Source organism: Coregonus lavaretus (genome assembly GCF_964263955.1).
Source record: "Coregonus lavaretus genome assembly, chromosome: 19".
Lineage (NCBI taxonomy): Eukaryota > Metazoa > Chordata > Actinopteri > Salmoniformes > Salmonidae > Coregonus > Coregonus lavaretus.
Genome location: NC_140006.1, coordinates 41,716,911 through 41,744,273, shown reverse-complemented (window position 1 = coordinate 41,744,273; position 27,363 = coordinate 41,716,911). Strand labels below are relative to the sequence as shown.

Sequence of the window (27,363 nt, the reverse complement as noted above, 5' to 3'; positions counted from 1 at the left end):
AGCATTAAAGAAATCAAAAGGGATGACAGTTGAACTGACGTCAGAGAAGAGTCTTTGTTTCAATGGAGCGTTCTCGTTCACGCAGCTCATCTGTGACGCACAACTGTTTGGGGTGGAATCCTATAAAGAATAACCTTTTAGAGAATCAAATAAAAGCACAAGCCAGATTATTTGATCAGGAATCGCAGCAGTTCTACGTGTACGTCCAGGAATGCACATTAACGCAATCAGTACCACAATGCCTGATATTCTGTGTTCACGACGTTAAAGGATTTCTCAGTACTGTTGTTGCCCTAAAGCTATTGTGTCATTCGGTTTGCTTCTTTCATCAGTAAATTCTTGATCAATGGAAGTCATTTATCAGAGCGTGAGAAAACAGCAAGGAGAAAACCGACTAGATGGTGGCCCCCTCCAGAGTTGTATGTGTGTTTATGCGTTTGCATTGTACATTTCCCATGCTCCGGGGATAATTATGAAACTTTGACCGACTATTGCCACCGATACTAACAACCCTTTACCAGCAACAAACCTAATAGGCCACCAGACACCAGACACCAGCTACCAGACACCAGACACCAGACACCAGCCACCAGACACCAGCTACCAGACACCAGCTACCAGCTACCAGACACCAGCCACCAGACACCAGCCACCAGCCACCATGTCATTAACACTTCTTTATTATGTGTTCCAGAAGGCTTCCGGATCGCTAGTGAAGAATGATGAGCTCCAAAGAGGAGGAAACTCTGAGATTTATCCAGTATGTTGAAGATAGTGGACTAAGAGCCTACAGCGGGCTGGTCTCTCAGAACCTGGATGTTGAAGATAGTGGACTAAGAGCCTACAGCAGGCTGGTCTCTCAGAACCTGGATGTTGAAGATAGTGGACTAGGAGCCTACAGCGGGCTGGTTTCTCAGAACCTGGATGTTGAAGATAGTGGACTAAGAGCCTACAGCGGGCTGGTCTCTCAGAACCTGGATGTTGAAGATAGTGGACTAAGAGCCTACAGCAGGCTGGTCTCTCAGAACCTGGATGTTGAAGATAGTGGACTAAGAGCCTACAGCGGGCTGGTCTCTCAGAACCTGGACCACGGCAGGAATGAGAGGAATAGGATTTATCTACAGGAGAAAAAGGACAAGAAGAGAAAACAGGAAGAAGCCATAAAAAGGTAGGAGGCTTAAAATGCATTCCTACACCTACAGGACCCCTCCCTAAAGCCCGGGCCGCAGACCTTTTGACCTCAGACCTCAGACCTTTCAGGCCTTTTGAGAAATGATCCACACATACAGACTGGTCATGCTTGTCTATAGATGTACGATGTTGTGTCATACTCGTGTGAGGACTTCTCACAATAACGTTACATGTAACAAAGCATCAGAGACAGTCATACACCTTATAATACACACCCACACACACCTCAACACACACACCTCAACACACACACACACACACCTCAACACACAAACACACACCCCCCAAAACACACACCCCAAAACAAACACCCACACCCACACCCACACACCCACACTGCATGCTTGTCCAGTTATACGTAGATCCACTAAAACATTGCATGCCTGTAAAGTCACATGTTTAAGTTATTACCATCGTGGCCGTGGACCTCTTACAAGCCTCCAGGACAGACAATGAAACTGGCCCAAACATTCCCTTAAGGCACCCAGTCCAATCTTTGAAGGAGGCCTTCGGATTTCCCCTCATTCTGATTGGAAGCGATGGCTTGCTGCATTGGTCAAACTGTTGAGTTGTCATACATACTGCAGAGAGGAAAGAGTGTGTGTAATGTATGTGTTTCTTGTGTGTGTGTGTGTGTGTGTGTGTGTGTGTGTGTGCGTGCGCATGGGTTGTGTGTGTGTGTGTGTGTAACATATCCTCAGTCCCTCCTGTGAAGAGTTCATAGTGTATGTGTGTGTGTGTGTGTGTGTGTGTGTGTGTCTCTCTTTGGCTATGGCATATTGCCATATTTTGGGATGCCTGTGGGTCGGGCAGGCCTCTCTACGGAGTAGAGTTAATTTGTCACTTCCTGACTTATTTGGGACTTGTCCTTGGCTAGAGGTTGTCCCTGCCTGCTCCACTTCTGCTATGGAGAGTAATGTTAGGGTAGCCTGCTCCACTTCTGCTATGGAGAGTAATGTTAGGGTAGCCTGGTCTCTACTTCTGCTATGGAGAGTAATGTTAGGGTAGCCTGGTCTCCACTTCTGCTATGGAGAGTAATGTTAGGGTAGCCTGGTCTCTACTTCTGCTATGGAGAGTAATGTTAGGGTAGCCTGGTCTCTACTTCTGATATGGAGAGTAATGTTAGGGTAGCCTGGTCTCTACTTCTGCTATGGAGAGTAATGTTAGGGTAGCCTGGTCTCTACTTCTGCTATGGAGAGTAATGTTAGGGTAGCCTGGTCTCTACTTCTGCTATGGAGAGTAATGTTAGGGTAGCCTGGTCTCAGATCTGTTTGTGCCGTATAGCCATAGGACCATAGGACTTGCACATACAGATGACAAAGGCCACAGGAGCACAAACAGATCTGGTACCAGGCTAGATTTAGGGGGATTGTGATCATAAAATGGATGGATGAGCCCACGTTTACTATTGGACATAAATGCACTAAATGTGTGGTTGATGTATAGTTGTTTTTAACGTAGGACCTATCAACAGAACTATAGGTCATGTTATGTGTTAGCTGGCTAATGGTGGAAGATATGTGATCCAAAAACTTAAAACCAGGCATACATATTCACTAACTGAAAGTCTGTCATTTCAGTCGTCTGATACATTGGTTACAAACACTCCTGTTGGAATTAGCATTAGGAGTCAGCAGTGTCTTGCTGATGTTTGGGTCCTCTTTCGCTCTCTGTCCCGATAAAAGCGAGGCCGAGGAGACTGGTTGTCATGGATGTGTAGCGACACCACGTGGCATCTGAAAGCTGAGCGAATAGGAAGCGGGCACACAACGTGGGCAGCACGTGGGGAGATGGCGTGGCTTGGTTGTGTGTGAACAAGTAGACGCTGTGGAGCCAAGTGTTTGGTTAGCCCATGATAGATCATAGCTGATGGCGTCTGGTTGAGCGTGTGCTTTCTAATGCTACATGCTAACAGTGGAAGAAGATTCCTCGACAGATTCTTCTTCTACATGGTGGCAAAGTCTCTGCAACATCTTCTTAGAAATATGTTACAAAGCGGAACAGTTCAATGAGTTAGCCAACTAACTTTGATAAATAACCACAAATAACAATTTATTTTCTGGTTCATTAAGAAAGCTCAACTTAGATACTGGTTTTTCGTTGTTAGACCACGCCCATTTCAAATATATATAAAAAAAAAGAAAAAAAATATGTGTATATATTTCAGAATATTTATGCATGTTTAGCTGGCTAACCTGCTTTGTAGTATACCACACTGGTGAGCTCTGCAAATGTTGTCGAGTGTCGAGTATGTGTCTGAAAGCCTAAAGCTTTTGGTCATTGCTGACACCCTCTTGTTCTGATAGTAAAGCTGACTCCAACTGCGGTCGACTCCTAATATTATAGAGGGTGTCAGCAGTGTCGTTTTCTATTCATTAGCTGTACTAGTTATCTTTATATGCGCAACACTGTTTATACGAGGATACGTCCATGAGCGAATTCTATTTGAGCAAGCAATAGTCCACGTTTTCAAGCACAAAATCCTAGGTCCTTCAGTCACATGATGAAACTTTTTACGGAGTGTAGAAGAAACTCGTAGAAACTTTTTACTCAAACGCATGGTTACCTGGCACTCCAGTAGCGAGTCTGAAGTCATCCTAACTCTGTGTCAATTCCAAGGGAGCTGCTGCCTTGAGGAAAGTGGTATCCAGCGTCCCGATATCTCTCTAAGCATCTCTCAGCTGTTGTCAAAGTAAAACATTAATACACAGTAGCTAGAGGAAGAGTATGAAACAATAAAGCTGGATTTTTCATGAGGCCTATAAGTAGGTCAATGAGACAACCCATTTTTCCAGAAACTGATGGAGGGAGAGAGAGAGAGAGAGGGGGGAGAGAGAGAGGAGAGAGGGGGGTGAAGATAGAGAGAGAGGGGGGAGAGAGAGAGAGAGAGGGGGGGAGAGAGAGAGAGAGAGAGAGAGAGAGAGGGGGTGAAGATAGAAAGAGAACGGGAGAGAGCGAACGGGAGAGACAGAAAGAGAGGAGAGCGAGGGGGAGAGAGAGGGGGGTGAAGATAGAGAGAGAACGGGAGAGAGCGAACGGGAGAGACAGAAAGAGAGGAGAGCGAGGGGGAGAGAGAGGGGGGTGAAGATAGAGAGAGAACGGGAGAGAGCGAACGGGAGAGACAGAAAGAGAGGAGCGGGAGGGGGAGAGAGAGGGGGGTGAAGATAGAGAGAGAACGGGAGAGAGCGAACGGGAGAGACAGAAAGAGAGGAGCGGGAGGGGGAGAGAGAGGGGGGTGAAGATAGAGAGAGAACGGGAGAGAGCGAACGGGAGAGACAGAAAGAGAGGAGTGGGAGGGGGAGAGAGAGGGGGGTGAAGATAGAGAGAGAACGGGAGAGAGCGAACGGGAGAGACAGAAAGAGAGGAGCGGGAGGGGGAGAGAGAGGGGGGTGAAGATAGAGAGAGAACGGGAGAGAGCGAACGGGAGAGACAGAAAGAGAGGAGCGGGAGGGGGAGAGAGAGGGGGGTGAAGATAGAGAGCGAACGGGAGAGACAGAAAGAGAGGAGCGGGAGGGGGAGAGAAAAATCCCTCTTAGAAAGAGATTAAGTGTGAATTGCTTGCTAGCAGGAGATGTGTTCTGCCTGGTGACAGCTGGAACAGCCGCAGGCCAATCAGATCACCACGTTGGTTTGAGTGAGGAGGTTCTTCCTGCCTATACTGCCATCCCATTGGTGTTTTCCTTGTATCTGAAGGAGTAGTTATTCACTCACACAGTGTTGTCGCCAGGCAGTTCTGGTTCTCAACACTTGAGTCTCTGTGTGAACGCACAATACAACACCAACAAACAAAATAATAGGGTTTGTGTGTGAGGTTTGTTGTGAGGAAAAAGTCTGTGCGTATCACTGTGTTTGTTGTCACAAACCCAGTACTGTCATTGGTTGGTGTCGTGTTGTGCGTTCCATGTCCCATAGAGACTCAAGTAGCCTATTTACACAGAACCAGAACTGCCCAATGACAACCCTCCATCCACCTGTGGTCTGTGGTCCAGCCAATCACTGGTAAATATCCTATATAGAACTCCACCAGTTAAACACCTGATGCACGCGCAGTACTGTGTTTGTGTTTACGAGTGCTTTCCTGCAGACAGCTGTGTGTTAGAAAGCAGAGCTTTATTATCATGACCTGTGAATATTATTATTGCATTATTGTTATCACTTCTACAGAGTATATGAATTAAGTACCACCCTGTTAATGAAAAGCACATTTCCATATTCCATGGACAACGTTTTTCTAATTCTAATGAAATGATAATGTTATGTAATTATTATTATGATCATTTCTGCACAGTTGATTAATTAAAGTGCAAAAGCTAGAACTCGTTAGCTGGAGGAGGGTAGCCGTGATATGGTCATACACAAGGGATGTCTGCAGGTTAACGACTACAGATGGGAGTTTGAGACTTGGAAGTTGTAGTCTCCTGAGTATGTTTGGAGTGTGCACGTGTGCGTTTGTTATGTGGAGCGGTCCGGCGGCTGGTTTTGTGTCTGGTTTCCGTGGATACCCTGTTGCTAGGCGAAGTTAAGCCCCTGACCAATAACCCACCCCCCAAGCTCCTGCAGCTCAGAGCTCAGAGTCAGTGGGAGTCAGCAAAGTCACAAACACCCCCGCAACTCCCCCCCCCCCCCCCCCCCCCCCCCCCCCCCCCGCAAACACACACCCACCCATCCAAGCACTTGTGCGCACACAACGTCACTTAAATGTCACAACTCTTGGATTTAACCCATCAGGGGTTGAACTACATGGGGTTCAACTCTGTCCCACTGACATGGTAAAAACTCCAACTGAAAAAGATGCATGAGTAGGGAGGAATTACATATTCAACACTGTGTGGATGATGCACAGTAGTTTGAATGGCCACTATGTCAGTGGGTGTGTGCAAATGCAAAAAGTACCATAGTTGTGTTGTTGGAGAGCGAATAGTTGTTAGGCTAGGCTTTTTTTTTATCTATTGGAAGTGTTGACCATAAACCTTAATGAACACATTTTCTGATCTGATCTAACTGTAAGTGGCTCTGGATAAGAGCGTCTGCTAAATGACTAAAATGTAAACATGTATGATATAAGGCCCAGAGACATAGAGAGACAAATTTAACTGAGGCCCAATGACCTCGTCATCTCCAAACTGCATTTCAACTTTCCAATTATCTCAGTGACATCTTCTGTTCATTTGCTGATGACCTTTAAATAATCAAAAAAAGAAAAAAAACTGCACTTGAATTGAAGTTAAAGTCCCCACCATCTGACAGTAAGAGTCAGAAATCTACTCTCTGGCCAGTACAGTCTTGTGACTGTCAAAAGCCCCATCCTGCCACATCAACCGCTCTATTCAGGCAAATCATCCATGTGTTTAAAGGGGGATTGATGGTGGCTGGAGTGGGGAAGTTCCATCGTGTCATTGTGTCCCTGGGTCTGGGAGCTCTGAGCTAACTGTGCCCAGGGTTAAACACAAATCAATGGTTACCCACAGAGAGATTCTCTCGGCTGAGTGGCACCAATGTGGTTGTCGTTGTTGGTCGCTTGCATCATTTGAGCCCTCACTAAGATACTAGTGCAAGCGGAAACACGCGCCCGCACACACACACACACGCACACACACACACGCACACGCACACGCGCACACGCGCACACGCGCACACGCGCACACGCGCACACACGCACACACGCACACACACACACACACACACACACACACACACACACACACACACACACACACACACACACACACACCACAGTAGACCGCTGTGTGCTATTTTTGGTTCAAGGTCTTGTGAAAGGACAGACTTCCAGAGGTGAGGGAAGTACTGATATATTATTGATATATCGGTTATTACTGATATATTACTGATATAGTACTGATATATCAGTTATTGCTGATATAGTACTGATATATCGGTGATGTTTTAAGTTGTCTTAAGCTCTTTAAAGCTGGAAACCTTCACCAAATCAAATCAAATTTTATTGGTCACATACACATATTTAGCAGATGTTATTGTGGGTGTAGCGAAATGCTTGTGTTTCTAGCTCCGACAGTGCAGTAGTATCAAACAAATCACAACAATACACACAAATCTAAAAGTAAAAGAATGGAATTAAGAAATATATAAATATTAGATCGAGCAATGTAAAAGGTGAAACAGCCATGTCCGTTTGTGAGATTAAAACAACAAAGAAGCTACTGCAAACAACAAACACAGTGTTTTCCCCCTCTAACATCATCGCATGTGTGACAGAAGAGCCCAATATGTACAGATTGTTGTATTACCATGCTGCACGACGCTCCTCAGCTCGGCAACTAAACAATAACAATGCTGAGGATTCCATCTTTAAAGATTCCAATCTTTATCACAGTAACTTACTACATCCGTTTACTCTTTTGAATGTTATACAAATAAATAAAAGAGTCGCACACTTATTTATTTGTATAGCTTACAGTTAATTCACCGTTAGTCAGCAGCTCCAGCTTATGCTTTTTTTTTTTTATTACTCTTTTGAATGTAACATCAAATCGTGATTGTTATTCAGCCTCCCTAGTAGCACAGCAGTCCAAGCCGGCCGGGATGTCCTTGTCCCATCGCGCTCTAGTGACTCCTTGTGGCGGGCTGGGGGCATGAACGCTGACTTCGGTTGTAGGGTGTTTCCTCCGACACATTGGTGCGGCTGGCTTCCGGGTTAAGCGAGCAGTGTGTCAAGAAGCGGTGTGGCTTGGCAGGGTCGTGTTTCAGAGGACGCATGGCTCTCGATCTTCGCCTCTCCCGAGTCCGTACGGGAGTTGCGTTGATGGGACAAGACTGTAACTACCAATTGGGGAGAAAAAGGGGAAAAAAATATTTAAATGTATAATCCTGATTGTTATTTATCATTGCAGATCAATTATTTTTGGATTTGAGAAGCAATCAATTTCAGCTTTATAGTGTTGTTACGTACTGTCATATCTTATGACACCAACACCATCCAATTCCAGATCAAATCAAATCACACCTTATTTGTCACATGCTTCATAAACAACAGGTATAGACTAACAGTGAAATGCTGACTGACGGACCTTCACAACAATACAGAGAGAAAAACAGAGAACTAATAGAAAGATAATAACACCAGGAATAAATTCACAATGAGTAACGATAACTTGGCTTTATACACGGGGTATCAGTACAGTACTGGTATATATAAAGTACAGGCGCACACACACAGAACACACTTTAAATGCTTTATTTGAATCCACAAATCATATTCAATTTTAAAAAGATTCAAACATTTCAAAGGTTACAGATACAGTGCCTTCCGAGTCCATGTTCAGGGGTACGAGGTAATGGAGGTAGATAAAGTGACTCAGGAAACAGGATAGATAATCAACAGTACCAGCAGCGTATGTGATGAGTCAAAAGAGTTAGTGCAGATAGTTAAATAGTTAACAAATAGCTACTGGGACTAACTATTTAGCAGTCTTATGGCTTGGGGGGTAGAAGCTGTTCAGAGTCCTGTTGGTTCCAGACTTTGTGCATTGGTACCACTTGCCATGCGGTAGCAGAGAGAGCAGTCTTTGACAATTGTTAGGGCCTTCCTCAGACACCGCCTGGTATAGAGGTCCTGGATGGCAGGAAGCTTGGCCCCTGTGATGTACTGGGCCGTATGCACTACCCTCTGTAGCGCCTTACGGTCGGATGCTGAGCAGTTGCCATACCAAGCAGTGATTCAGCCAGTCAAGATGCTCTCAATGGTACAGCCATTCGTCATGTATCATAACATAAACATTTCTCCCTCTCTCTCTCTCAGGACGGGCGAAGAGGTGGTGACCGAGGGGAAGCACCTGCGCATGGGCTCCATGACCATGCCAGCCCCCCCGCAGCGCATGCCTAAGCCCCCCTATCTCGCTTGTGGGCCGGGCTTCGCCGTGCGCTCCCAGTCCCTACACTCGGTGGGCGGGGGCAGTAACGGAGGTGGGGAGGAGGAGGTAGGCAGCCCCACCTCCCGCAAGCAGCCCCCGCCCAAACCCAGGAGGGACCCGGCTACCAAGCTGACCATTTCCTCTGAGACAGTGGACCACAGCCCCGCCTTGGTCTGCAGGGGCTGCAGGGCCAATCCGGATGGTAAGTGTTGAACAACAAGACTAGCTACTCCAACATAGCCTGTAATTCAACAAGTAGCTAATGGGAACATAGGCCTACTAAACAGCTTTGAGAAATAATCCTTAACGCACAACTACGCAAACAAACAAGACCCTTACGCAACAACCAACAATTACGGGAAAATACTACACAACTACAACAAATAATGCTGCGTACCACCAGCTAATAAAACAAACTACACGACAACGCACAACTACGCCAACATTCTACTCAACTACAAAAACAAAACTACACAATATACACCGGGTGGTGTACACTGAGTGTACAAAGCATGACAGACTGACCAGGTGAATCCAGGTGAAAGCTATGATCCCTTATTGATGTCACTTGTTAAATCCACTTCAAATCGGTATAGATGAAGGGGAGGAGACAGGTTAAAGAAGGAGTTTTAAGCCTTGAGGCAATTGAGACATGGATTGTGTATGTGTGCCATTCAGAGGGTGAATGGGCAAGACAAAAGATTGAAGTGCATTTTGAACGGGGTATGGTAGTAGGTGCCAGGCGCACCGGTTTATGTCAAGAACTGCAATGCTGTTGTTTTTTTTCACGCTCAACAGTTTCCTGTGTGTGTCCACCAACCAAAGGACATCCAGCCAACTTGACACAACTGTGGGAAGCATTGAGGTCAACATGGGCCAGCATCCCTGTGGAACGCTTTCGACACCTTGTAGAGTCCATGCAATCTCTAAGGGCTGTAAATGAATGACCGTCAGCAGCAGTGGGATTGAATGATCCGAGCAGCCAGAGTGCAGTGTACATGAGGTTGAGTCCAGCCATGCTCACAAGCCAGAGTGCAGTGTACATGAGGTTGAGTGCGGCAATGTGGATGAACAAATCAAACATTTGCTTCTAGTGAGTGTGGCTCAGGTCAGAGATCAGGTCAGGTCAGGTCATGCTCCTGATGGTCATGCATGATGTTTATGTAGGCCTACATTTAATTTGCCCAGGCGGCCAATGTTTGCTACTATCATTGGATGTTGGATGTGCGTACAGACTTTTTTTATTCATCACAGGGCTGCCTTTAAGGCCATGGGGCTGCCAGTAGCGGTGCGTGGGTAAAATCACTGGGGAAGCCAAGCCAAAAGAAAAGGCATTTTACCACCTATGTGTTGTGATAATTGCGTTGTTTGCTCTATAACCTGTTAGTTCATATGCCTTGCCACCGTGATATATAGGCCTAAGGCCTGGACAATAAGAAGACACAGTGACAGAATAAATTCAACCACACCTTTGTTTTATCACAGAACCGGAGAGCAACCTCTGTCCGGTGAAGTCCACAAAGCATATTGCATGTAACAAACAGTTACATGACCTACCGCATGGTCAAGCAAGTTAATGTTTCCGACATTTTTCAGACTACTAAACAACTATTGATTTAGAACCACAGAGAGTTCCCGCAAGTCGCAAAGAAAACAGGTGCCGCCTCCACTATTTCAGCACCATTTCAAATTCAACATCACCTCTGCTTAGTCTAATACAGTGACAACTAAAAGATACCAAAAACTATTTAGTCCAATCAACGTAAGCTAAATATGATGTGGCTGTCCATGGTTCTGATTTGTGTGTGTGTGTGTGTGTGCGCAAGTAGAAAAACATGTTGACTCACCCTACTTGTAGAGAAAATTAAACGCCATCCTCTTTCATGTTGACGAAACGGTCTATCACTCTGTCATACAGTACACGCTTTTATTTTTTGTTTTCCTAGGCTACCTGGCTAAAATGCTGTCTCACTAGCCTACCTTCCATTCATGGGCAACGTTAGCTAATTAACATTAGCCTTCTACATATATACATTATATATATACACATACATATATATATATATAATATGTACATCTAGCTACATATTGAACTTCCACCCTCTCAGTCCAGGGACATAATGTATGAATTTATGGTTGGATCAGAATTGCCATTATAAATCATTGGCCAGTATGGAGAATTAAGAAAGTCACAAATCCCTATCTCCATCCATGGCTAATTTAGGAAAGGGACAATTTTAGCTAGCTAGCTACCGGAGGACAACAACACAACAATTCAAGTTGTTTCTGTCAATCACGTATTTCTATCGATGCGATGCGATAGGAGTGAAGCCAAATCCAAACTGGCTTCCCATTACACTTGTTTATGGTGTGCCAGGACACAGTAACACAACCTGACTACTGACTCGTTCAGGTTTGAGGTTTGAAAGGTGCGTGCGAACTGACCGGTCCCATTTGTGATGTGGTTATGAAAGCTAACCACTTGCAAAATGCCTCCCCAGAGTATCTGCGTTCTACAGTGTCTGCTCATCGGTTTTCTCCATAAAGCTTTTTAAAAAGCCCACAAAGACCCTGTTTACATTTGGCAAAGGAATGTGTTCTGCGAAGGGGTCACACCCGAAGAGATCAGGGCCGGTTTCCCGATAGTTTAGGCTTTATGAGTGTTTTAACGATGCATCTTTCCTACAAACGGACGAAGACGTAACACGCGTTTCCCAAAACACCACGCAGAGAGAAACGATCGCTAAGTGCGTCATTGGAGCGTGTGTCGATACTGATAGGATAGAAAGAAAGGAAGCTGCTCTCTGATCAGCTTTCTCCATTCAAATCTTACCTTAACATTATAATGATTTCACAATACTGATGACGGATCAGCCCCTAGAGAGATATTACCACCTATGGCTGCAAATACGAGGTGGCTTATTATTCTCCCCAATAAAAATGCCCTAAAAATCACCAATTTGACACATCATTGCACACACGTTGTCACACATCGTGAAATATGTTGAGCCAAATTACAGACAGTAGCCTACAAGTAGCAAAATAGAACTACATTTATTGAACATGAAATGTATTCCACTGAGAGGGTGGAAGGAGCTGCTTCCTGTGCTTGGCCCTCCTATGTTGAACATAATAAACAGCTCTCTATCCACCGGATGTGTACCAAACTCACTAAAAGTGGCAGTGATAAAGCCTCTCTTGAAAAAGCCAAACCTTGACCCGGAAAATATAAAAAACTATCGGCCTATATCGAATCTTCCATTCCTCTCAAAAATTTTAGAAAAAGCTGTTGCGCAGCAACTCACTGCCTTTCTGAAGACAAACAATGTATACGAAATGCTTCAGTCTGGTTTTAGACCCCATCATAGCACTGAGACTGCACTTGTGAAGGTGGTAAATGACCTTTTAATGGCGTCAGACCGAGGCTCTGCATCTGTCCTCGTGCTACTAGACCTTAGTGCTGCCTTTGACACCATCGATCACCACATTCTTTTGGAGAGACTGGAAACCCAAATTGGTCTACACGGACAAGTTCTGGCCTGGTTTAGATCCTACCTGTCGGAAAGATATCAGTTTGTCTCTGTGAATGGTCTGTCCTCCGACAAATCAACTGTACATTTCGGTGTTCCTCAAGGTTCCGTTTTAGGACCACTATTGTTTTCACTATATATTTTACCTCTTGGGGATGTTATTCGAAAACATAATGTTAACTTTCACTGCTATGCGGATGACACACAGCTGTACATTTCAATGAAGCATGGTGAAGCCCCAAAATTGCCCTCGCTAGAAGCCTGTGTTTCAGACATAAGGAAGTGGATGGCTGAAAACTTTTTACTTTTAAACTCGGACAAAACAGAGATGCTTGTTCTAGGTCCCAAGAAACAAAGAGATCTTCTGTTAAATCTGACAATTCATCTTGATGGTTGTAAAGTCATCTCAAATAAAACTGTGAAGGACCTAGGCGTTACTCTTGACCCTGATCTCTCTTTTGACGAACATATCAAGACTGTTTCAAGGACAGCTTTTTTCCATCTACGTAACATTGCAAAAATCAGAAATTTTCTGTCCAAAAATGATGCAGAAAAATTAATCCATGCATTTGTGACTTCTAGGTTAGACTACTGCAATGCTCTATTTTCCGGCTACCCGGATAAAGCACTAAATAAACTTCAGTTAGTGCTAAATACGGCTGCTAGAATCCTGACTAGAACCAAGAAATTTGATCATATTACTCCAGTGCTAGCTTCCCTACACTGGCTTCCTGTTAAGGCAAGGGCTGATTTCAAGGTTTTACTGTTAACCTATAAAGCGTTACATGGGCTTGCTCCTACCTATCTTTCCGAGTTGGTCCTGCCGTACATACCAATACGTACGCTACGGTCACAAGACGCAGGCCTCCTAATTGTCCCTAGAATTTCTAAGCAAACAGCGGGAGGCAGGGCTTTCTCCTATAGATCTCCATTTTTATGGAACAGTCTGCCTACCCATGTGAGAGACGCAGACTCGGTCTCAACCTTTAAGTCTTTACTGAAGACTTATCTCTTCAGTAGGTCATATGATTGAGTGTAGTCTGGCCCAGGAGTGTGAAGGTGAACGGAAAGGCTGGAGCAACGAACAGCCCTTGCTGTCTCTGCCAGGCCGGTTCCCCTCTCCACTGGGGTTCTCTGCCTCTAACCCTGTTGCAGGGGCTGAGTCACTGGCTTGCTGGTGCTCTTTCATGCCGTCCCTGGGAGGGGTGCGTCACTTGAGTGGGTTGAGTTACTGACGTGATCTTCCTGTCTGGGTTGGCGCCCCCCCCTTGGTTTGTGCTGTGGTGGAGACCTCTGTGGGCTATACTCTGCCTTGTCTCAGGATTGTAAGTTGGTGGTTGGGGATATCCCTCTAGTGGTGCGGGGGCTGTGCTTTGGCGGAGTGGGTGGGGTTATATCCTTCCTGTTTGGCCCTGTCCGGGGGTTTCTTCGGATGGGGCCACAGTGTCTCCGGACCGCTCCTGTCTCAGCCTCCAGTATTTATGCTGCAGTAGTTTATGTGTCGGGGGGCTGGGGTTAGTTGGTTATACCTGGAGTACTTCTCCTGTCTTATCCAGTGTCCTGTGTGAATTTAAGTATGCTCTCTCTAATTCTCTCGTTCTCTCTCTCTCTCTGAGAACCTGAGCCCTAGGACCATACGTCAGGACTACCGGGCATGATGACACCTTGCTATCCCCAGTCCGCCTGGCCTTGCTGCTATTCCAGTTTCAACTGTTCTGCCTGCGGCTACGAAACCCCTACCTGTCCCAGACCTGCTGTTTTCAACTCTAAATGATCGGCTATGAAAAGCCAACTGAGAGACCAGAGCCCTAGGACCATACGTCGGGACTACCGGCCGTGGTGACTCCTTGCTGTCCCCAGTCCGCCTGGCCTTGCTGCTATTCCAGTTTAAACTGTTCTGCCTGCGGTTATGGAACCCCTACCTGTCCCAGACCTGCTGTTTTAAACTCTAATGATCGGCTATGAAAAGCCAACTGAGATTTATTCCTGATTATTATTTGACCATGCTTGTCACTTATGAACATTTTTGAACATCTTGGCATGGTTCTGTTATAATCTCCACCCGGCACAGCCAGAAGAGGACTGGCCACCCCTCATAGCCTGGTTCCTCTCTAGGTTTCTTCCTAGGTTTTGCCTTTCTAGGGAGTTTTTCCTAGCCACCGTGCTTCTACACCTGCATTACTAGCTGTTTGGGGTTTTAGGCTGGGTTTCTGTACAGCACTTCGAGATATTAGCTGATGTAAGAAGGGCTATATAAAATAAAATTGATTGATTGATTGATTGAAATAGGCCTATAGCTTACTGTTTATATTTTAATGCAGTCATTTCGGTTTTCATTTGAAGCCTCTTTTTATACGTTGCTTGTTTGCATCAATTGCAAAGATATTGGCAGCTTTGTATTTGTAGTCAACTTTGTTCTGAAGTTACCGCAGTCACAGAGATATGTTTAGCAGAGATCTTCTGTGTATAAAGTGGACAAAAAAAAGCATCTAACGACGCATTTAGGTTTTCTAGTGGTCTGAGGCAGCCGTTAGATTATGAGCGTTTTCAAGTGCAACAATGGTTTTAATAACGATGGTTTTGGGAAACATCTCAGAGATTTAACGGTGCTCCTACGAAGGCTCTTACGATGAACTTAGCCTTAAAATGCTCTTGGGAAACTGGGCCCTGATCTTGATGTCCTGGTGTGAGCCGTTTAGTTTAGCCTATATCCGCTTTGTGATCGGCTCAAAGCGTGTATCCTCACCAGGTAGATGAAAGTAATCTGCTCCGCATCTGTTGTGAGGAAAAAAGAGTAAGAGGTCACTGCCAATTGTTGCATGCAATTGTCAATTCACCTGCATTTAATAATAACAGCAGATATCAAAGGAGAGCAGAGGACCGAAACAAAGGATGGGACACATTGGAATAAAGACGGTCAAAGAATACATTTTTACATTTCCGTCATTTAGCAGACGCTCTTATCCAGAGCGACTTACAAATTGGTGCATTCACCTTATAGCCAGTGGGCCAACCACTTTACAATGTTTTTTTTTGGGGGGGGGGTAAGGGGGGGGTTAGAAGGATAGCGACAAGGTAACAAATGGATGGACATTGGACCATCTCTGATCAGATATTATTTGTACAAAATGACTGTAACTTTATTGACTCTAAAAGCAGTAGTGTGGCCTTGCTGCTTAGGGGTGTAAACTAACGCAGCATAAAGCACCTAACTATAAACTCAATCACTGTTACGCTGTACAGATGTCCTTCTATATCATGTAGCATGTAAACAACAAGATACTTTAACAGAACAAAAAGCACCTCCTGAGCCAGGAAACAACAAGCAGCAAAACGAACTAGAAATGAACTATTAAAGTAGTACAGTCTCAAGGGGCTGTGAGAGACTTAAGGGTGAATATACGGTCGCATTTGACCGCGTTGCAGTTTGATGAGTGTGCCATTGTGACGGTTGGTTAGGGAGTTGGCCTGGCTGCCTCAGATTGGAGGGGATCACCGTGTGCACACAGATCTTCCTCTGCGCCAAGGCAACCGTCCCACAGAAACAAGCCCCCCCCGTAGCCCGGCCAATCAGATCGAAGGCAGGCAGCGCGTGCCAATGAGGCGGCGGCAACGGTGGAGCTCTAAGGCCTCCCGGCCAATCGGCGTCGGAGTGTGGGGGTGTCCCTCACCGAGGGGAGGGTTGTTGCATGAGCCGGATCGTGCTCTGCGCCGAGCAGGGGGAGGGGCCAGTCAGAGGCAGAATTCATTCAGGAGGAGCGACTGACCTAGATTCTGTTTCCCCCAGGAGGAGGGGGGGGTAAACACATCCCCTGTGGGGAGGGGGCGAGAAAGCGGGGGAAGGGAGGTGGGGGAGGATGGACTCATCATTAGTGCATGAAACAGATCTCAAAATCCACCATTCAAACCAGTTAGCATGATGATAGTAGTAATAACAAGCCGTCCGAGTGCAGAGACACAAAGTACACTGACACATCTGTACACACACTGGACCACGCTGAGCTCAAATCTCCTATTGTCACCTCAGGTTGAGATGCATGCTGGGATATTAAGCCCTGTTGAATTGACAAACATGTTTAATTACAGTGAGTGTGCATCTTGTGTTTTGGTCGTGTTTTGCCTGTATGTGTGTGTAGTGGGGAGACTTTAAGTTCAGAGTATGAATGTGAGTATGTAATAATAATAAATAATAATAATAATAAGCCATTTAGCAGACGCTTTTATCCAAAGCGACTTACAGTCATGTGTGCATACATTTTTACGTATGGGTGGTCCCCGGGGATCGAACCCACTACCCTGGCGTTACAAGCGCCATGCTCTACCAATTGAGCTACAGAGGACCACATGTAGAGGTTGGATTAAGGTTGAGGGTGTATATGAAATCTATGAAAGGGATAAATTGTGTGTGTGTTTGTCGTGAAGGCGGTTTGAGTCATAGAGAGGAGACCGTGGGACTGTCTCTTTACGTAGTCATATACAGTGGGGAGAACAAGTATTTGATACACTGCCGATTTTGCAGGTTTTCCTACTTACAAAGCATGTAGAGGTCTGTAATTTTTATCATAGGTACACTTCAAATGTGAGAGACGGAATCAAAAATCCAGAAAAATCACATTGTATAATTTTTAAGTAATTAATTTGCATTTTATTGCATGACATAAGTATTTGATACATCAGAAAAGCAGAACTTAATATTTGGTACAGAAACCTTTGTTTGCAATTACAGAGATCATACGTTTCCTGTAGGTCTTGACCAGGTTTGCACACACTGCAGCAGGGATTTTGGCCCACTCCTCCATACAGACCTTCTCCAGATCCTTCAGGTTTCGGGGCTGTCGCTGGGCAATACGGACTTTCAGCTCCCTCCAAAGATTTTCTATTGGGTTCAGGTCTGGAGACTGGCTAGGCCACTCCAGGACCCTGAGATGCTTCTTACAGAGCCACTCCTTAGTTGCCCTGGCTGTGTGTTTCGGGTCGTTGTCATGCTGGAAGACCCAGCCACGACCCATCTTCAATGCTCTTACTGAGGGAAGGAGGTTGTTGGCCAAGATCTCGCGATACATGGCCCCATCCATCCTCCCCTCAATACGGTGCAGTCGTCCTGTCCCCTTTGCAGAAAAGCATCCCCAAAGAATGATGTTTCCACCTCCATGCTTCACGGTTGGGATGGTGTTCTTGGGGTTGTACTCATCCTTCTTCTTCCTCCAAACACGGCGAGTGGAGTTTAGACCAAAAAGCTATATTTTTGTCTCATCAGACCACATGACCTTCTCCCATTCCTCCTCTGGATCATCCAGATGGTCATTGGCAAACTTCAGACGGGCCTGGACATGCGCTGGCTTGAGCAGGGGGACCTTGCGTGCGCTGCAGGATTTTAATCCATGACGGCGTAGTGTGTTACTAATGGTTTTCTTTGAGACTGTGGTCCCAGCTCTCTTCAGGTCATTGACCAGGTCCTGCCGTGTAGTTCTGGGCTGATCCCTCACCTTCCTCATGATCATTGATGCCCCCCGAGGTGAGATCTTGCATGGAGCCCCAGACCGAGGGTGATTGACCGTCATCTTGAACTTCTTCCATTTTCTAATAATTGCGCCAACAGTTGTTGCCTTCTCACCAAGCTGCTTGCCCAATTTTATCCCTGATGTCCTTACACAGCTCTCTGGTCTTGGCCATTGTGGAGAGGTTGGAGTCTGTTTGATTGAGTGTGTGGACAGGTGTCTTTTATACAGGTAACGAGTTCAAACAGGTGCAGTTAATACAGTTAATGAGTGGAGAACAGGAGGGCTTCTTAAAGAAAAATGAACAGGTCTGTGAGAGCCGGAATTCTTACTGGTTGGTAGGTGATCAAATACTTATGTCATGCAATAAAATGCAAATGAATTACTTAAAAATCATACAATGTGATTTTCTGGATTTTTGTTTTAGATTCCGTCTCTCACAGTTGAAGTGTACCTATGATAAAAAATTACAGACCTCTACATGCTTTGTAAGTAGGAAAACCTGCAAAATCGGCAGTGTATCAAATACTTGTTCTCCCCACTGTATCAAATATATCTCACTCAATGAATTTCATTCAGCTATTGTGACCTAAAGACATGTAACACGTAATAATACAGTAATACGGTTTATGCTAAAGATCATCTGAACGTTTTGTTTTTCTGTTCCTTCAGCGCCACAAGGCTGCGGTGAAGACTGCAAGAGGATCGCTCCCCCCAAACCCAGGAGGAACCCCACCACCCAGCTGAGCACCTCCTTTGATGATTCCTACATCAGGAAGCACGTTGGCTCCAAGGGTCACTCCCCCTCTGCCGAGCGCGAGCGCAACCCCTCGCCACCGAGCGACGAGAGCCCCAGCCACCACTCTGACTCGGATGAGCCCGTCTACATCGAGATGGGCGCCAGTGTTGGGGGCGGCGGGCACACAGAGGCACCCAAGAGTGAGGACGAGGAGCCGGGAGAGTCTGTGTACGAGGAGATGAAATACCCCCTCCTGGATGATATGGACTACCGCTGGGACCCCCCGGGGTGCCGCTCCGCCTGCCCCACCCCGGCGCCCCTGGACCCAGAGCCCCTCAGCCGCTGCTCCACCCCGCGCAACATCCCCCTCTGCGACATCCCTGCGCCCTTCCCCAACTTGCTCACCCACCGGCCGCCCCTCCTGGTGTTCCCCCCGGCGCCGGCCCAGTGCTCGCCAAACTCGGACGAGTCCCCGCTCACCCCTCTCGACGCACTGACCAAGTTGCCCATGATGGACAACCCCAGCGCCTACAACAAGTCGCCCACCTCCTCTTCCGAGCCCCCCTTGGCGCACCTCCGCCGGGAGTTGACAGCCACGCCCACCCTGACCGTGTCGGGTCGCTCGTCGGCTCCGCCCTTGCCCTGCACCCTCTACAAGTCCTCGGCCTCCTCGGCCCACGGCTATCAGCGCAGCCACTCAGCCTGCCCCTCTCCCGTCAGCATGGGCCGCTGCCTCACGCCGCTTAGCCTGATGCGCACAGCACCCTTCGACGCCTCCATGCCTTTCCCGGGCGGGCTGCCGCGCAGCGCCTCCGCCACCCCCCAAGGAAAGGGCTCGCCCCCACAGGACTGCGTGGCCGGGGGCAGGCTGCATGGGTCGATGCAGAACGTGTCCACGGGACGCTCGCGCACACCGACCAGCCCCCTGGACGAGCTGACCAACCTGTTCACCGCCGGCAGGAACATGATGAAGAAGAACGCCAGCGGGAGGAAGTCCAAGGAGCCCGGGGAGAGTGAGTGTCAATCAATCATTCAGTCAGTCAATGCATCTCATCATCTATTTGTCAATATGGTTACAGAATCAGTCAATAGCTACATAGCGGTAGAGTAACAAAATAGTTACTCCACATGTATCCAGTCTGATCCAATGTGACTGCCGTGCCATAACCCATTGACACATTGTAAAAATAAAAATGAAATTAGTTATTAGTGGTCTCATCCGTGTCGCATCAACGTAACCCCCTTTTCATCTGGTAAAACAACTTCCAATCCCGCTAAAGTAGGAGATGCTGCTGATAGCATGTAGGCTATGCCGTGGGTGTTTTGTGGCTCTTTGCAAGCATTTCCTCCATGAGCCCGTTTAATCTATGCCCACCGAATGTAGATTGATACAGATCATATGATTTAATCTGGCAGGATTAGGGAGTAGAGCGGCTGACATGAGGACCTCTCAAACCCTGCAGTGACATTAAGCCACCACTCAGCATTACTCTTAAATATGTAAACATCATGTTTAAACACAGGAAGCCAATGTGTCCAGTCCAGGACCCAGCCCTCATGTTTAAACACAGGAAGCCAATGTGTCCAGTCCAGGACCCAGCCCTCATGTTTAAACACAGGAAGCCAATGTGTCCAGTCCAGTCCAGGACCCAGCCCTCATGTTTAAACACAGGAGGCCAATGTGTCCAGTCCAGTCCAGGACCCAGCCCTCATGTTTAAACACAGGAGGCCAATGTGTCCAGTCCAGTCCAGGACCCAGCCCTCATGTTTAAACAAAGGAGGCCAATGTGTCCAGTCCAGGACCCAGCCCTCATGTTTAAACACAGGAGTCCAATGTGTCCAGTCCAGTCCAGGACCCAGCCCTCATGTTTAAACACAGGAAGCCAATGTGTCCAGTCCAGGACCCAGCCCTCAAGTTTAAACACAGGAGGCCATTGTGTCTAGTGCAGGACCCAGACAAAATTACATCAACAGTGAATTCTGATAGGTTCCCAACACCGGAGATTAGCACATTTCTATATAACTTCAGAACCGTTTTTTTTTTTTCTTCAGTTTTATGTCGACCATCCTGTGAGTTTATTTTAAATCATGAATTCATGTTAAATTTGTATGCATAATTCAGCCATTACTTCTCTCCTGTTGAGACAGAAACTTCAATGGGCCTAATGCAACGGAATAAAACATGAATTTGTGTTTGAAACCACATAGGCTGTGCATTGCATATGCACACTGTACTGCAGTAATTAATGTGTAAGCATTCAGAACTTTCACATGTTTGTGTTCCTTAATAATGGTCACAAGAGCAGTGAAGTGTGTGAGTGGGTTTTTATCAGATTGGCAGAAAAGAGCAGCTAATGATTTGGAGAGATCTAACATACTGTATCAACTAACTCCATGGGGGAATTCCCACCAGTTGAGTGAATTTGAATCCATATAGTAAAAAAAAAAAGGACTGGACATGTGTCAATCAATCCGCACTTACCTCCCAGAGCTTCATAGAAACCATCAACTCCAAGCCAGTCATAGCAACAGAAGAAGGAGCCTCTCTTATTTGCAGAATCCCTCCATGTGGGGAAGTGGGCCAATCGCAGCGCAGGTCACGCAGGCTTCCAACTGATTACGTGCAGCAGCGGGCTCCTGAGAGACAGCCAAGGCTTTTACACCTGATCAGAGAGTTATATTCCTCTGTTGGCCCAATCAGTTAGTAGAGATTTAACCAATCAGGGAAACATCTTCACAGTCACCAATCAGGAGAGAGAAAGAAGCCCCCCCATCTATGACAGTTGCTGACTTCCTGGAATTGTACCACAATCTTCTCTGACTGTTGGAAGTCTTAGTGGTTATGACAAATGTTTGCATCTCGCCTTTTGCGCAATTGCTGTGTATTTCTTTGGACTGTGAAAAAATGTATGCATTTGCAGTAATGTCTTATTGATGCACAATTCAGATTTGTCCTTTAGCCCTTTTTTGGCTCATAAACTATGTTTACTCACGCTATGTAGTGGCGGGCAATGCTGTGACGTCTACGGGTTTTTCTATCGTAGCACCAGCGTCCAGCCAGCCTCGTGGGTCTCACATAATGGCAGGTCCGCTGAGCAACGTTTTATGATTGGTCACGTGCAGGCATCCTCCCTCTTGCTATCTGGGAGGATAGACGATAGAATCACAGCTAGCGAGCATGTCCCACTTTCCTCCTGGTTAACCACCTCTCTGAGACCCGTACAACCAGCACGCACTGGTGACACGCAAGCCTTGTCATATGGGACTAGTAATGCACCAAAGCGCTCTGCTGGGAATCAACCATGCATTATGTTTTTTGTGTGTTTTTCTTCAGAGATTTACCGATGTCAGTCTCTTTTTGGGCTGTTGCCTTTTGGTTGTCAGAACGTCGAGGAACGCTCTCTGACTTCTAACTTCCTTTACAGAGTTTACAAATCTGGACAGATGGAACAGTGCTGCCCATAGCAATTTTGTGAATGAGGGATCTACGCGAGAGAAAGAGACAAGCAGAGCGAGATAGAACATTACAATCGTTTTAGAAAAATGTCACCAAATTCGACAGATTAAGGGTTGCACACATCGCACCGAATGTGGATCTAGCATTTGTCTGCCGATCTTTAAGCGAACTGTGTTAAAAGGACATTTCTAAAATGTTCAATTTGTAAGTCTCTCTGGATAAGAGCGTCTGCTAAATTACGTAAATGTACTGTCTAAAATTGTAAGGGTACAGCCTGTTGAGGGAACATTGTTCATAATCTCCAGCACCACCCAAACATCATCATGTGAAAATGGCACGTTTATAAGTTTTGCAGCAAAAAAGATAGAGGAAGATAAGTGCTTCCAATGACATCGTTGTGCATCATGTGATGTTAACCAATTATGAGGAGGCATCGCCTACTAATCGCCTCCTAATTGGTTGATGATGTCATTGGAAACACTTATCTTCCTCTTTTACTACAAAACAGAAAAACGCACAATTTTCACATATGTTGACGTTGGGGTGGAGCTGGAGATGATGAATATGAAGTTGAAACATTTTGAAATGTCCCTTTAAGTACTCTCAGCCAGCAAATGCTATTGGTGTGTCTGAGCCATAACACAGAAGAAGAAACAAATGAAATAAGAATGCATTCAAAGTGGTTACTGGGCCTTTACCTACCCATTGATAATAGCATCTATGCAAGTCACATCCTGGATGTCTCTGTGGAACGAAACAACAGCGTTTCATCCCAGCATACCAATAGTTCATAGCTACCACAGCGCATGGGTGACACCGCGTGGCCATATAGCGGTAGTGCAGTATATATATATATTGTTTTACAGATGTTCTTTCATTTTTCATCTTCTTTATGGTATATAGCCTATGTTTACTAGTTATTTTTGTGTGGACATAACTTGGTATTTTACGGTACAACGACTGTGTTTCTCCTCTGTTATAGCCGAGTCCAAGAGTATGTCTCACAGTGAGTCCAAACGTGATGGCAAGGAGCGGCACAGTCACAAGGAGTCCAAACGGGAGAGCAAGGAGCGGCACAGTCACAAGGAGTCCAAACGGGAGAGTAAGGAACGTAGCAAAGAGTCTTCTTCTCACCGACGCGACACCAAGGACAGGAGCTGTAGCAGCGTGGAGCCGCTGCCCAGGCGGTACAGCAAAGACAAGGGTTGTAACAGTGTGGAGCCCTTGCCTATAAAAATGGACAGTAAAGGTAGAGGTTGTGGTAGTGTGGAACCCCCGCCTGTCAGACGGGACAGCAAAGACAGAAGTGTCCACGGCATGGAGCCGTTACTGCGACCGGACGGCAAAGACTCTCCCCGGAACGGTGTGGAGTCCAGACACGACAGCAAAGAAAGGCTCAGCCACCAGAACCCACCAGAACTTCTACCCAGGCAAGATAGCAAAGACCGAACCAGGAACGGAATGGATTCGAGACATGAGAGCAAAGAACGATTGTACCAGCCACCAGAGCTCCTACCCAGACAAAATAGCAAAGATTCACCCAGAAATGGCCTTGAGTGCAGACGTAATAGCAAAGACCGAGACAGGGAGTGCTACGGACTGGAGTCTAGACATGATGGCAAAGAACGAAGTTACAATGGAATGGAGCCCTTCCCCTTACCCCGACAGGAAATCAAAGAGTCAGCCAGAAATGGCCTTGAAGCCAGGCGTGACAGCAAGGACAGAAGCTGCAATGGCTCAGAGCTGCCCCCCCGGCGCGATAGCTACGGCAAGAGTGTCAATGTGGTTGATCTTAGGTGCGACAATAAAGACCGGGCTGGTCATAGCTCAGAGGCCTTGCTCAGGCGTGATGGCAGAGATAGGGGGACCTATAGCGTTGAGCAATCAAAAGCACAAGCGAGGAACGGTGTATCAGGGCAACAATCATCGACGTCCACACCAACTCGGCACGGTAGACCTGCTGGCAGTCCGCCAATGGTGTTGGGAACTGGCAATACAGGTGAGGAAAGCCTAATTGAAATTGCACATACAGTTCAACACAACCAGACACCAGGAAGTGACTGTGGTAAATGATTTACAGACACTAAACATGTCCTCATCCTAACATGTATACAACCAAGGTAATAAGGTTCCCACTGGGCAAAAACTGGTTGAATCAACGTTGTTTTTCCTCACGAAATAAATTAATGTGTTGACGTTGAATCAACGTAGAAAACTGATTGGATTTGCAAAAAGTCATCAACATAAGGGAATTGCATATTTTTTTCACCCAACTTTTAACCTAAATCATGTCAGTTGACAACTCAATCTAATATAAATAAAAAAATAGACGTTTAACTGACATCTGTGCCCAGTGGGTTATTATTGATATTTGAAAGTTATTGGCATAAAATAAACTTGCTGAAGTAAACTATATATTTAGGCCTACCAGCTGAAGCAAAATATCCAAACATCAGTTTAGCAAATGTTAGCTTGGGCAGGTCGGTTTGCAGAATCTCATTGCTTTGACTGAATATAGGTTTTCAGCAAGGGTTTTAGGACCAGGGAAAACTCCTCAATATATATAGCGCTAATATACTGTATATATATATATATATATATCTTAAAGAGGAAACCCAGCTGTAATATATACAGTACCAGTCAAAAGTTTGAACACACCTACTCATTCAAGGGTTTTTCTTTATTTTTTCTACATTGTAGAATAATAGTGAAGACATCAAAACTATGAAATAACACATATAGAATCATGTAGTAAAAATAAGTGTTAAACAAATCAAAATATATTTTATATTTGAGATTCTTCAAATATCCACCCTTTGCCTTGACGAAAGCTTTGCACACTCTTGGCATTCTCTCAACCAGCTTCACCTGGAATGCTTTTCCAACAGTCTTGAAGGAGTTCCCACATATGCTGAGCACTTGTTGGCTGCTTTTCCTTCACTCTGCGGTCCGACTCATCCCAAACCATCTCAATTGGTTTGAGGTCGGGGGATTGTGGAGGCCAGATCATCTGATGCAACACTCCATCACTCTCCTTCTTGGTAAAACAGCCCTTACACAGCCTAGAGGTTTGTTGGGTCATTGTCCTGTTGAAAAACAAATGATAGTCCCACTAAGCCCAAACCAGATGGGATGGCGTATCGCTGCAGAATGCTGTGGTAGCCATGCTGGTTACGTGTGCCTTGAATTCTAAATACATCACAGACAGTGTCACCAGCAAAGCACACCCACACCATAACACCTCCTCCTCCATGCTTTACGGTGGGAAATACACATGTGGAGATCATCCGTTCACCCACACCGCGTCTCACAAAGACACAGCGGTTGGAACCAAAAATCTCAAATTTGGACTCCAGACCAAAGGACAAATTTCTACCGGTCTAATGTCCATTGCTCGTGTTTCTTGGCCCAAGCAATTCTCTTCTTCTTATTGGTGTCCTTTAGTAGTGGTTTCTTTGCAGCAATTCGACCATGAAGGCCTGATTCACACAGTGCCCTCTGAACAGATGATGTTGAGATGTGTCTGTTACTTGAACTCTGAAGAATTTATTTGGGCTGCAATTTCTGAGGCTGGTCACTCTAATGAACTTATCCTCTGCAGCAGAGGTAACTCTGGGTCTTCCATTCCTGTGGTGGTCCTCATGAGAGCCAGTTTCATTATAGCGCATGGTTTTTGCGACTGCACTTGAAGAAACTTTCAAAGTTCTTGAAATGTTCTGTATTGGCTGACCTTCATGTCTTAAAGTAATGATGGACTGTCATTTATCTTTGCTTATTTGAGCTCTATCTTCTGTATACCCCCCCCCCCCCCCAGTCACAATACAACTGATTGGCTGAAACGCATTAAGAAGGAAAGCGATTCCACAAATTAACTTTTAAGAAGGCACAGCTGTTAATTTTTATGCATTCCATGTGATTACTTCATGAAGCTGGTTGAGAGAATGCCAAGAGTGTGCAAAGCTGTCATCAAGGCAAAGGGTGTCTATTTGAAGAATCTCAAATATAAAATATATTTTGATTTGTTTGATAACACTTTTTTTTGGTTAATACATGATTCCATATGTGTTATTTCATCGTTTTGATGTCTTCACAATTATTCTACAATGTAGAAAATAGTAAAAAATAAAGAAAAACCCTTGAATGAGTAGGCGTGTCCAAACTTTTGACTGGTACTGTACATGAAATAAGCAACTTACCTAGGGTACTTCGCCAACTGTGCTCATCAGGTTGCAGTCTAAAATTATTTTTGGACTGCAACTTGCTTTTCTATGGTTTTGACGGGAAGATACTCACACTGCCTTGACCAGGTGCAGGTGCTTTTTTGAAACATTGTAGCCGAAAAAGCTAGGAGCTTAGGCTACACAACATAGAAGTAAATGCGTTATCTTATAGGCAAGACGGAAAAACATGGTGGTCTTCAAAGTACAATATTTATTCTAGTCTTGAAAGATGGTAACGGACATCAATGCATGTGGTGGGTCTGAGATTGTGTTTAGGCTTACAACTGCGTATTGCTTCACCGTAAGGTTTTGTTTTGTTTACATGTAAACCATTAAAAGTTAATTAATTAATTTAAAACGCATTTGTCCGTCTTTATAGAGCTGAAACCAGCACTTCCGAAGTATGGCCATTCTTCCTCCGCCCCAGTTACACCCTCTCCCTTAGGGACCCCACAGAGGCAAGCACCAGAGGCACAGGTAAGTTGATGAGATAGGCCCCTCCTCCAGACCTGGATCAATATAGATTTGTTTTCTTTTATTCTTGAGATGTGCTTGATTTACTTTCCCTGGTTACTTACCGCTCCGCTTTTCCCCAGGCGTCCCAGATGCCGTGGATGTGTGGGGACAGCACCATGCTGGAGCAGATTGAGAGGAAGCGCTCCCTGTGCATTGAGATCCGCTCCAGGCAACAGCCAGACAGGAACCCCCCGGACCGGAACCTCTGTAAGCAGGACAGCATGCCTACCCTCCCCACCTGGGGGAAGAGCAACGGGGCCAAAAAGATCCGGCCTCCCCCCTACACTACACAAACCACCGTGTTCTGGGACACAGCCATCTGA

General features: G+C 45.8%; 1 protein-coding gene across 1 annotated transcript; it reads left to right on the top strand.

The window, feature by feature from the left end:
• Positions 1–719: 719 nt before the first annotated feature.
• LOC311146314 (neuronal tyrosine-phosphorylated phosphoinositide-3-kinase adapter 2-like) lies at positions 720–27,363 on the top strand (the record flags this gene model as incomplete). Its single annotated transcript, XM_084182804.1, has 7 exons — positions 720–818; positions 1,080–1,168; positions 8,969–9,282; positions 18,781–19,860; positions 23,287–24,303; positions 26,904–27,001; positions 27,121–27,363. 7 exons carry the CDS (start codon positions 720–722, stop codon positions 27,361–27,363), a joined length of 2,940 nt encoding a protein of 979 aa, XP_084038930.1.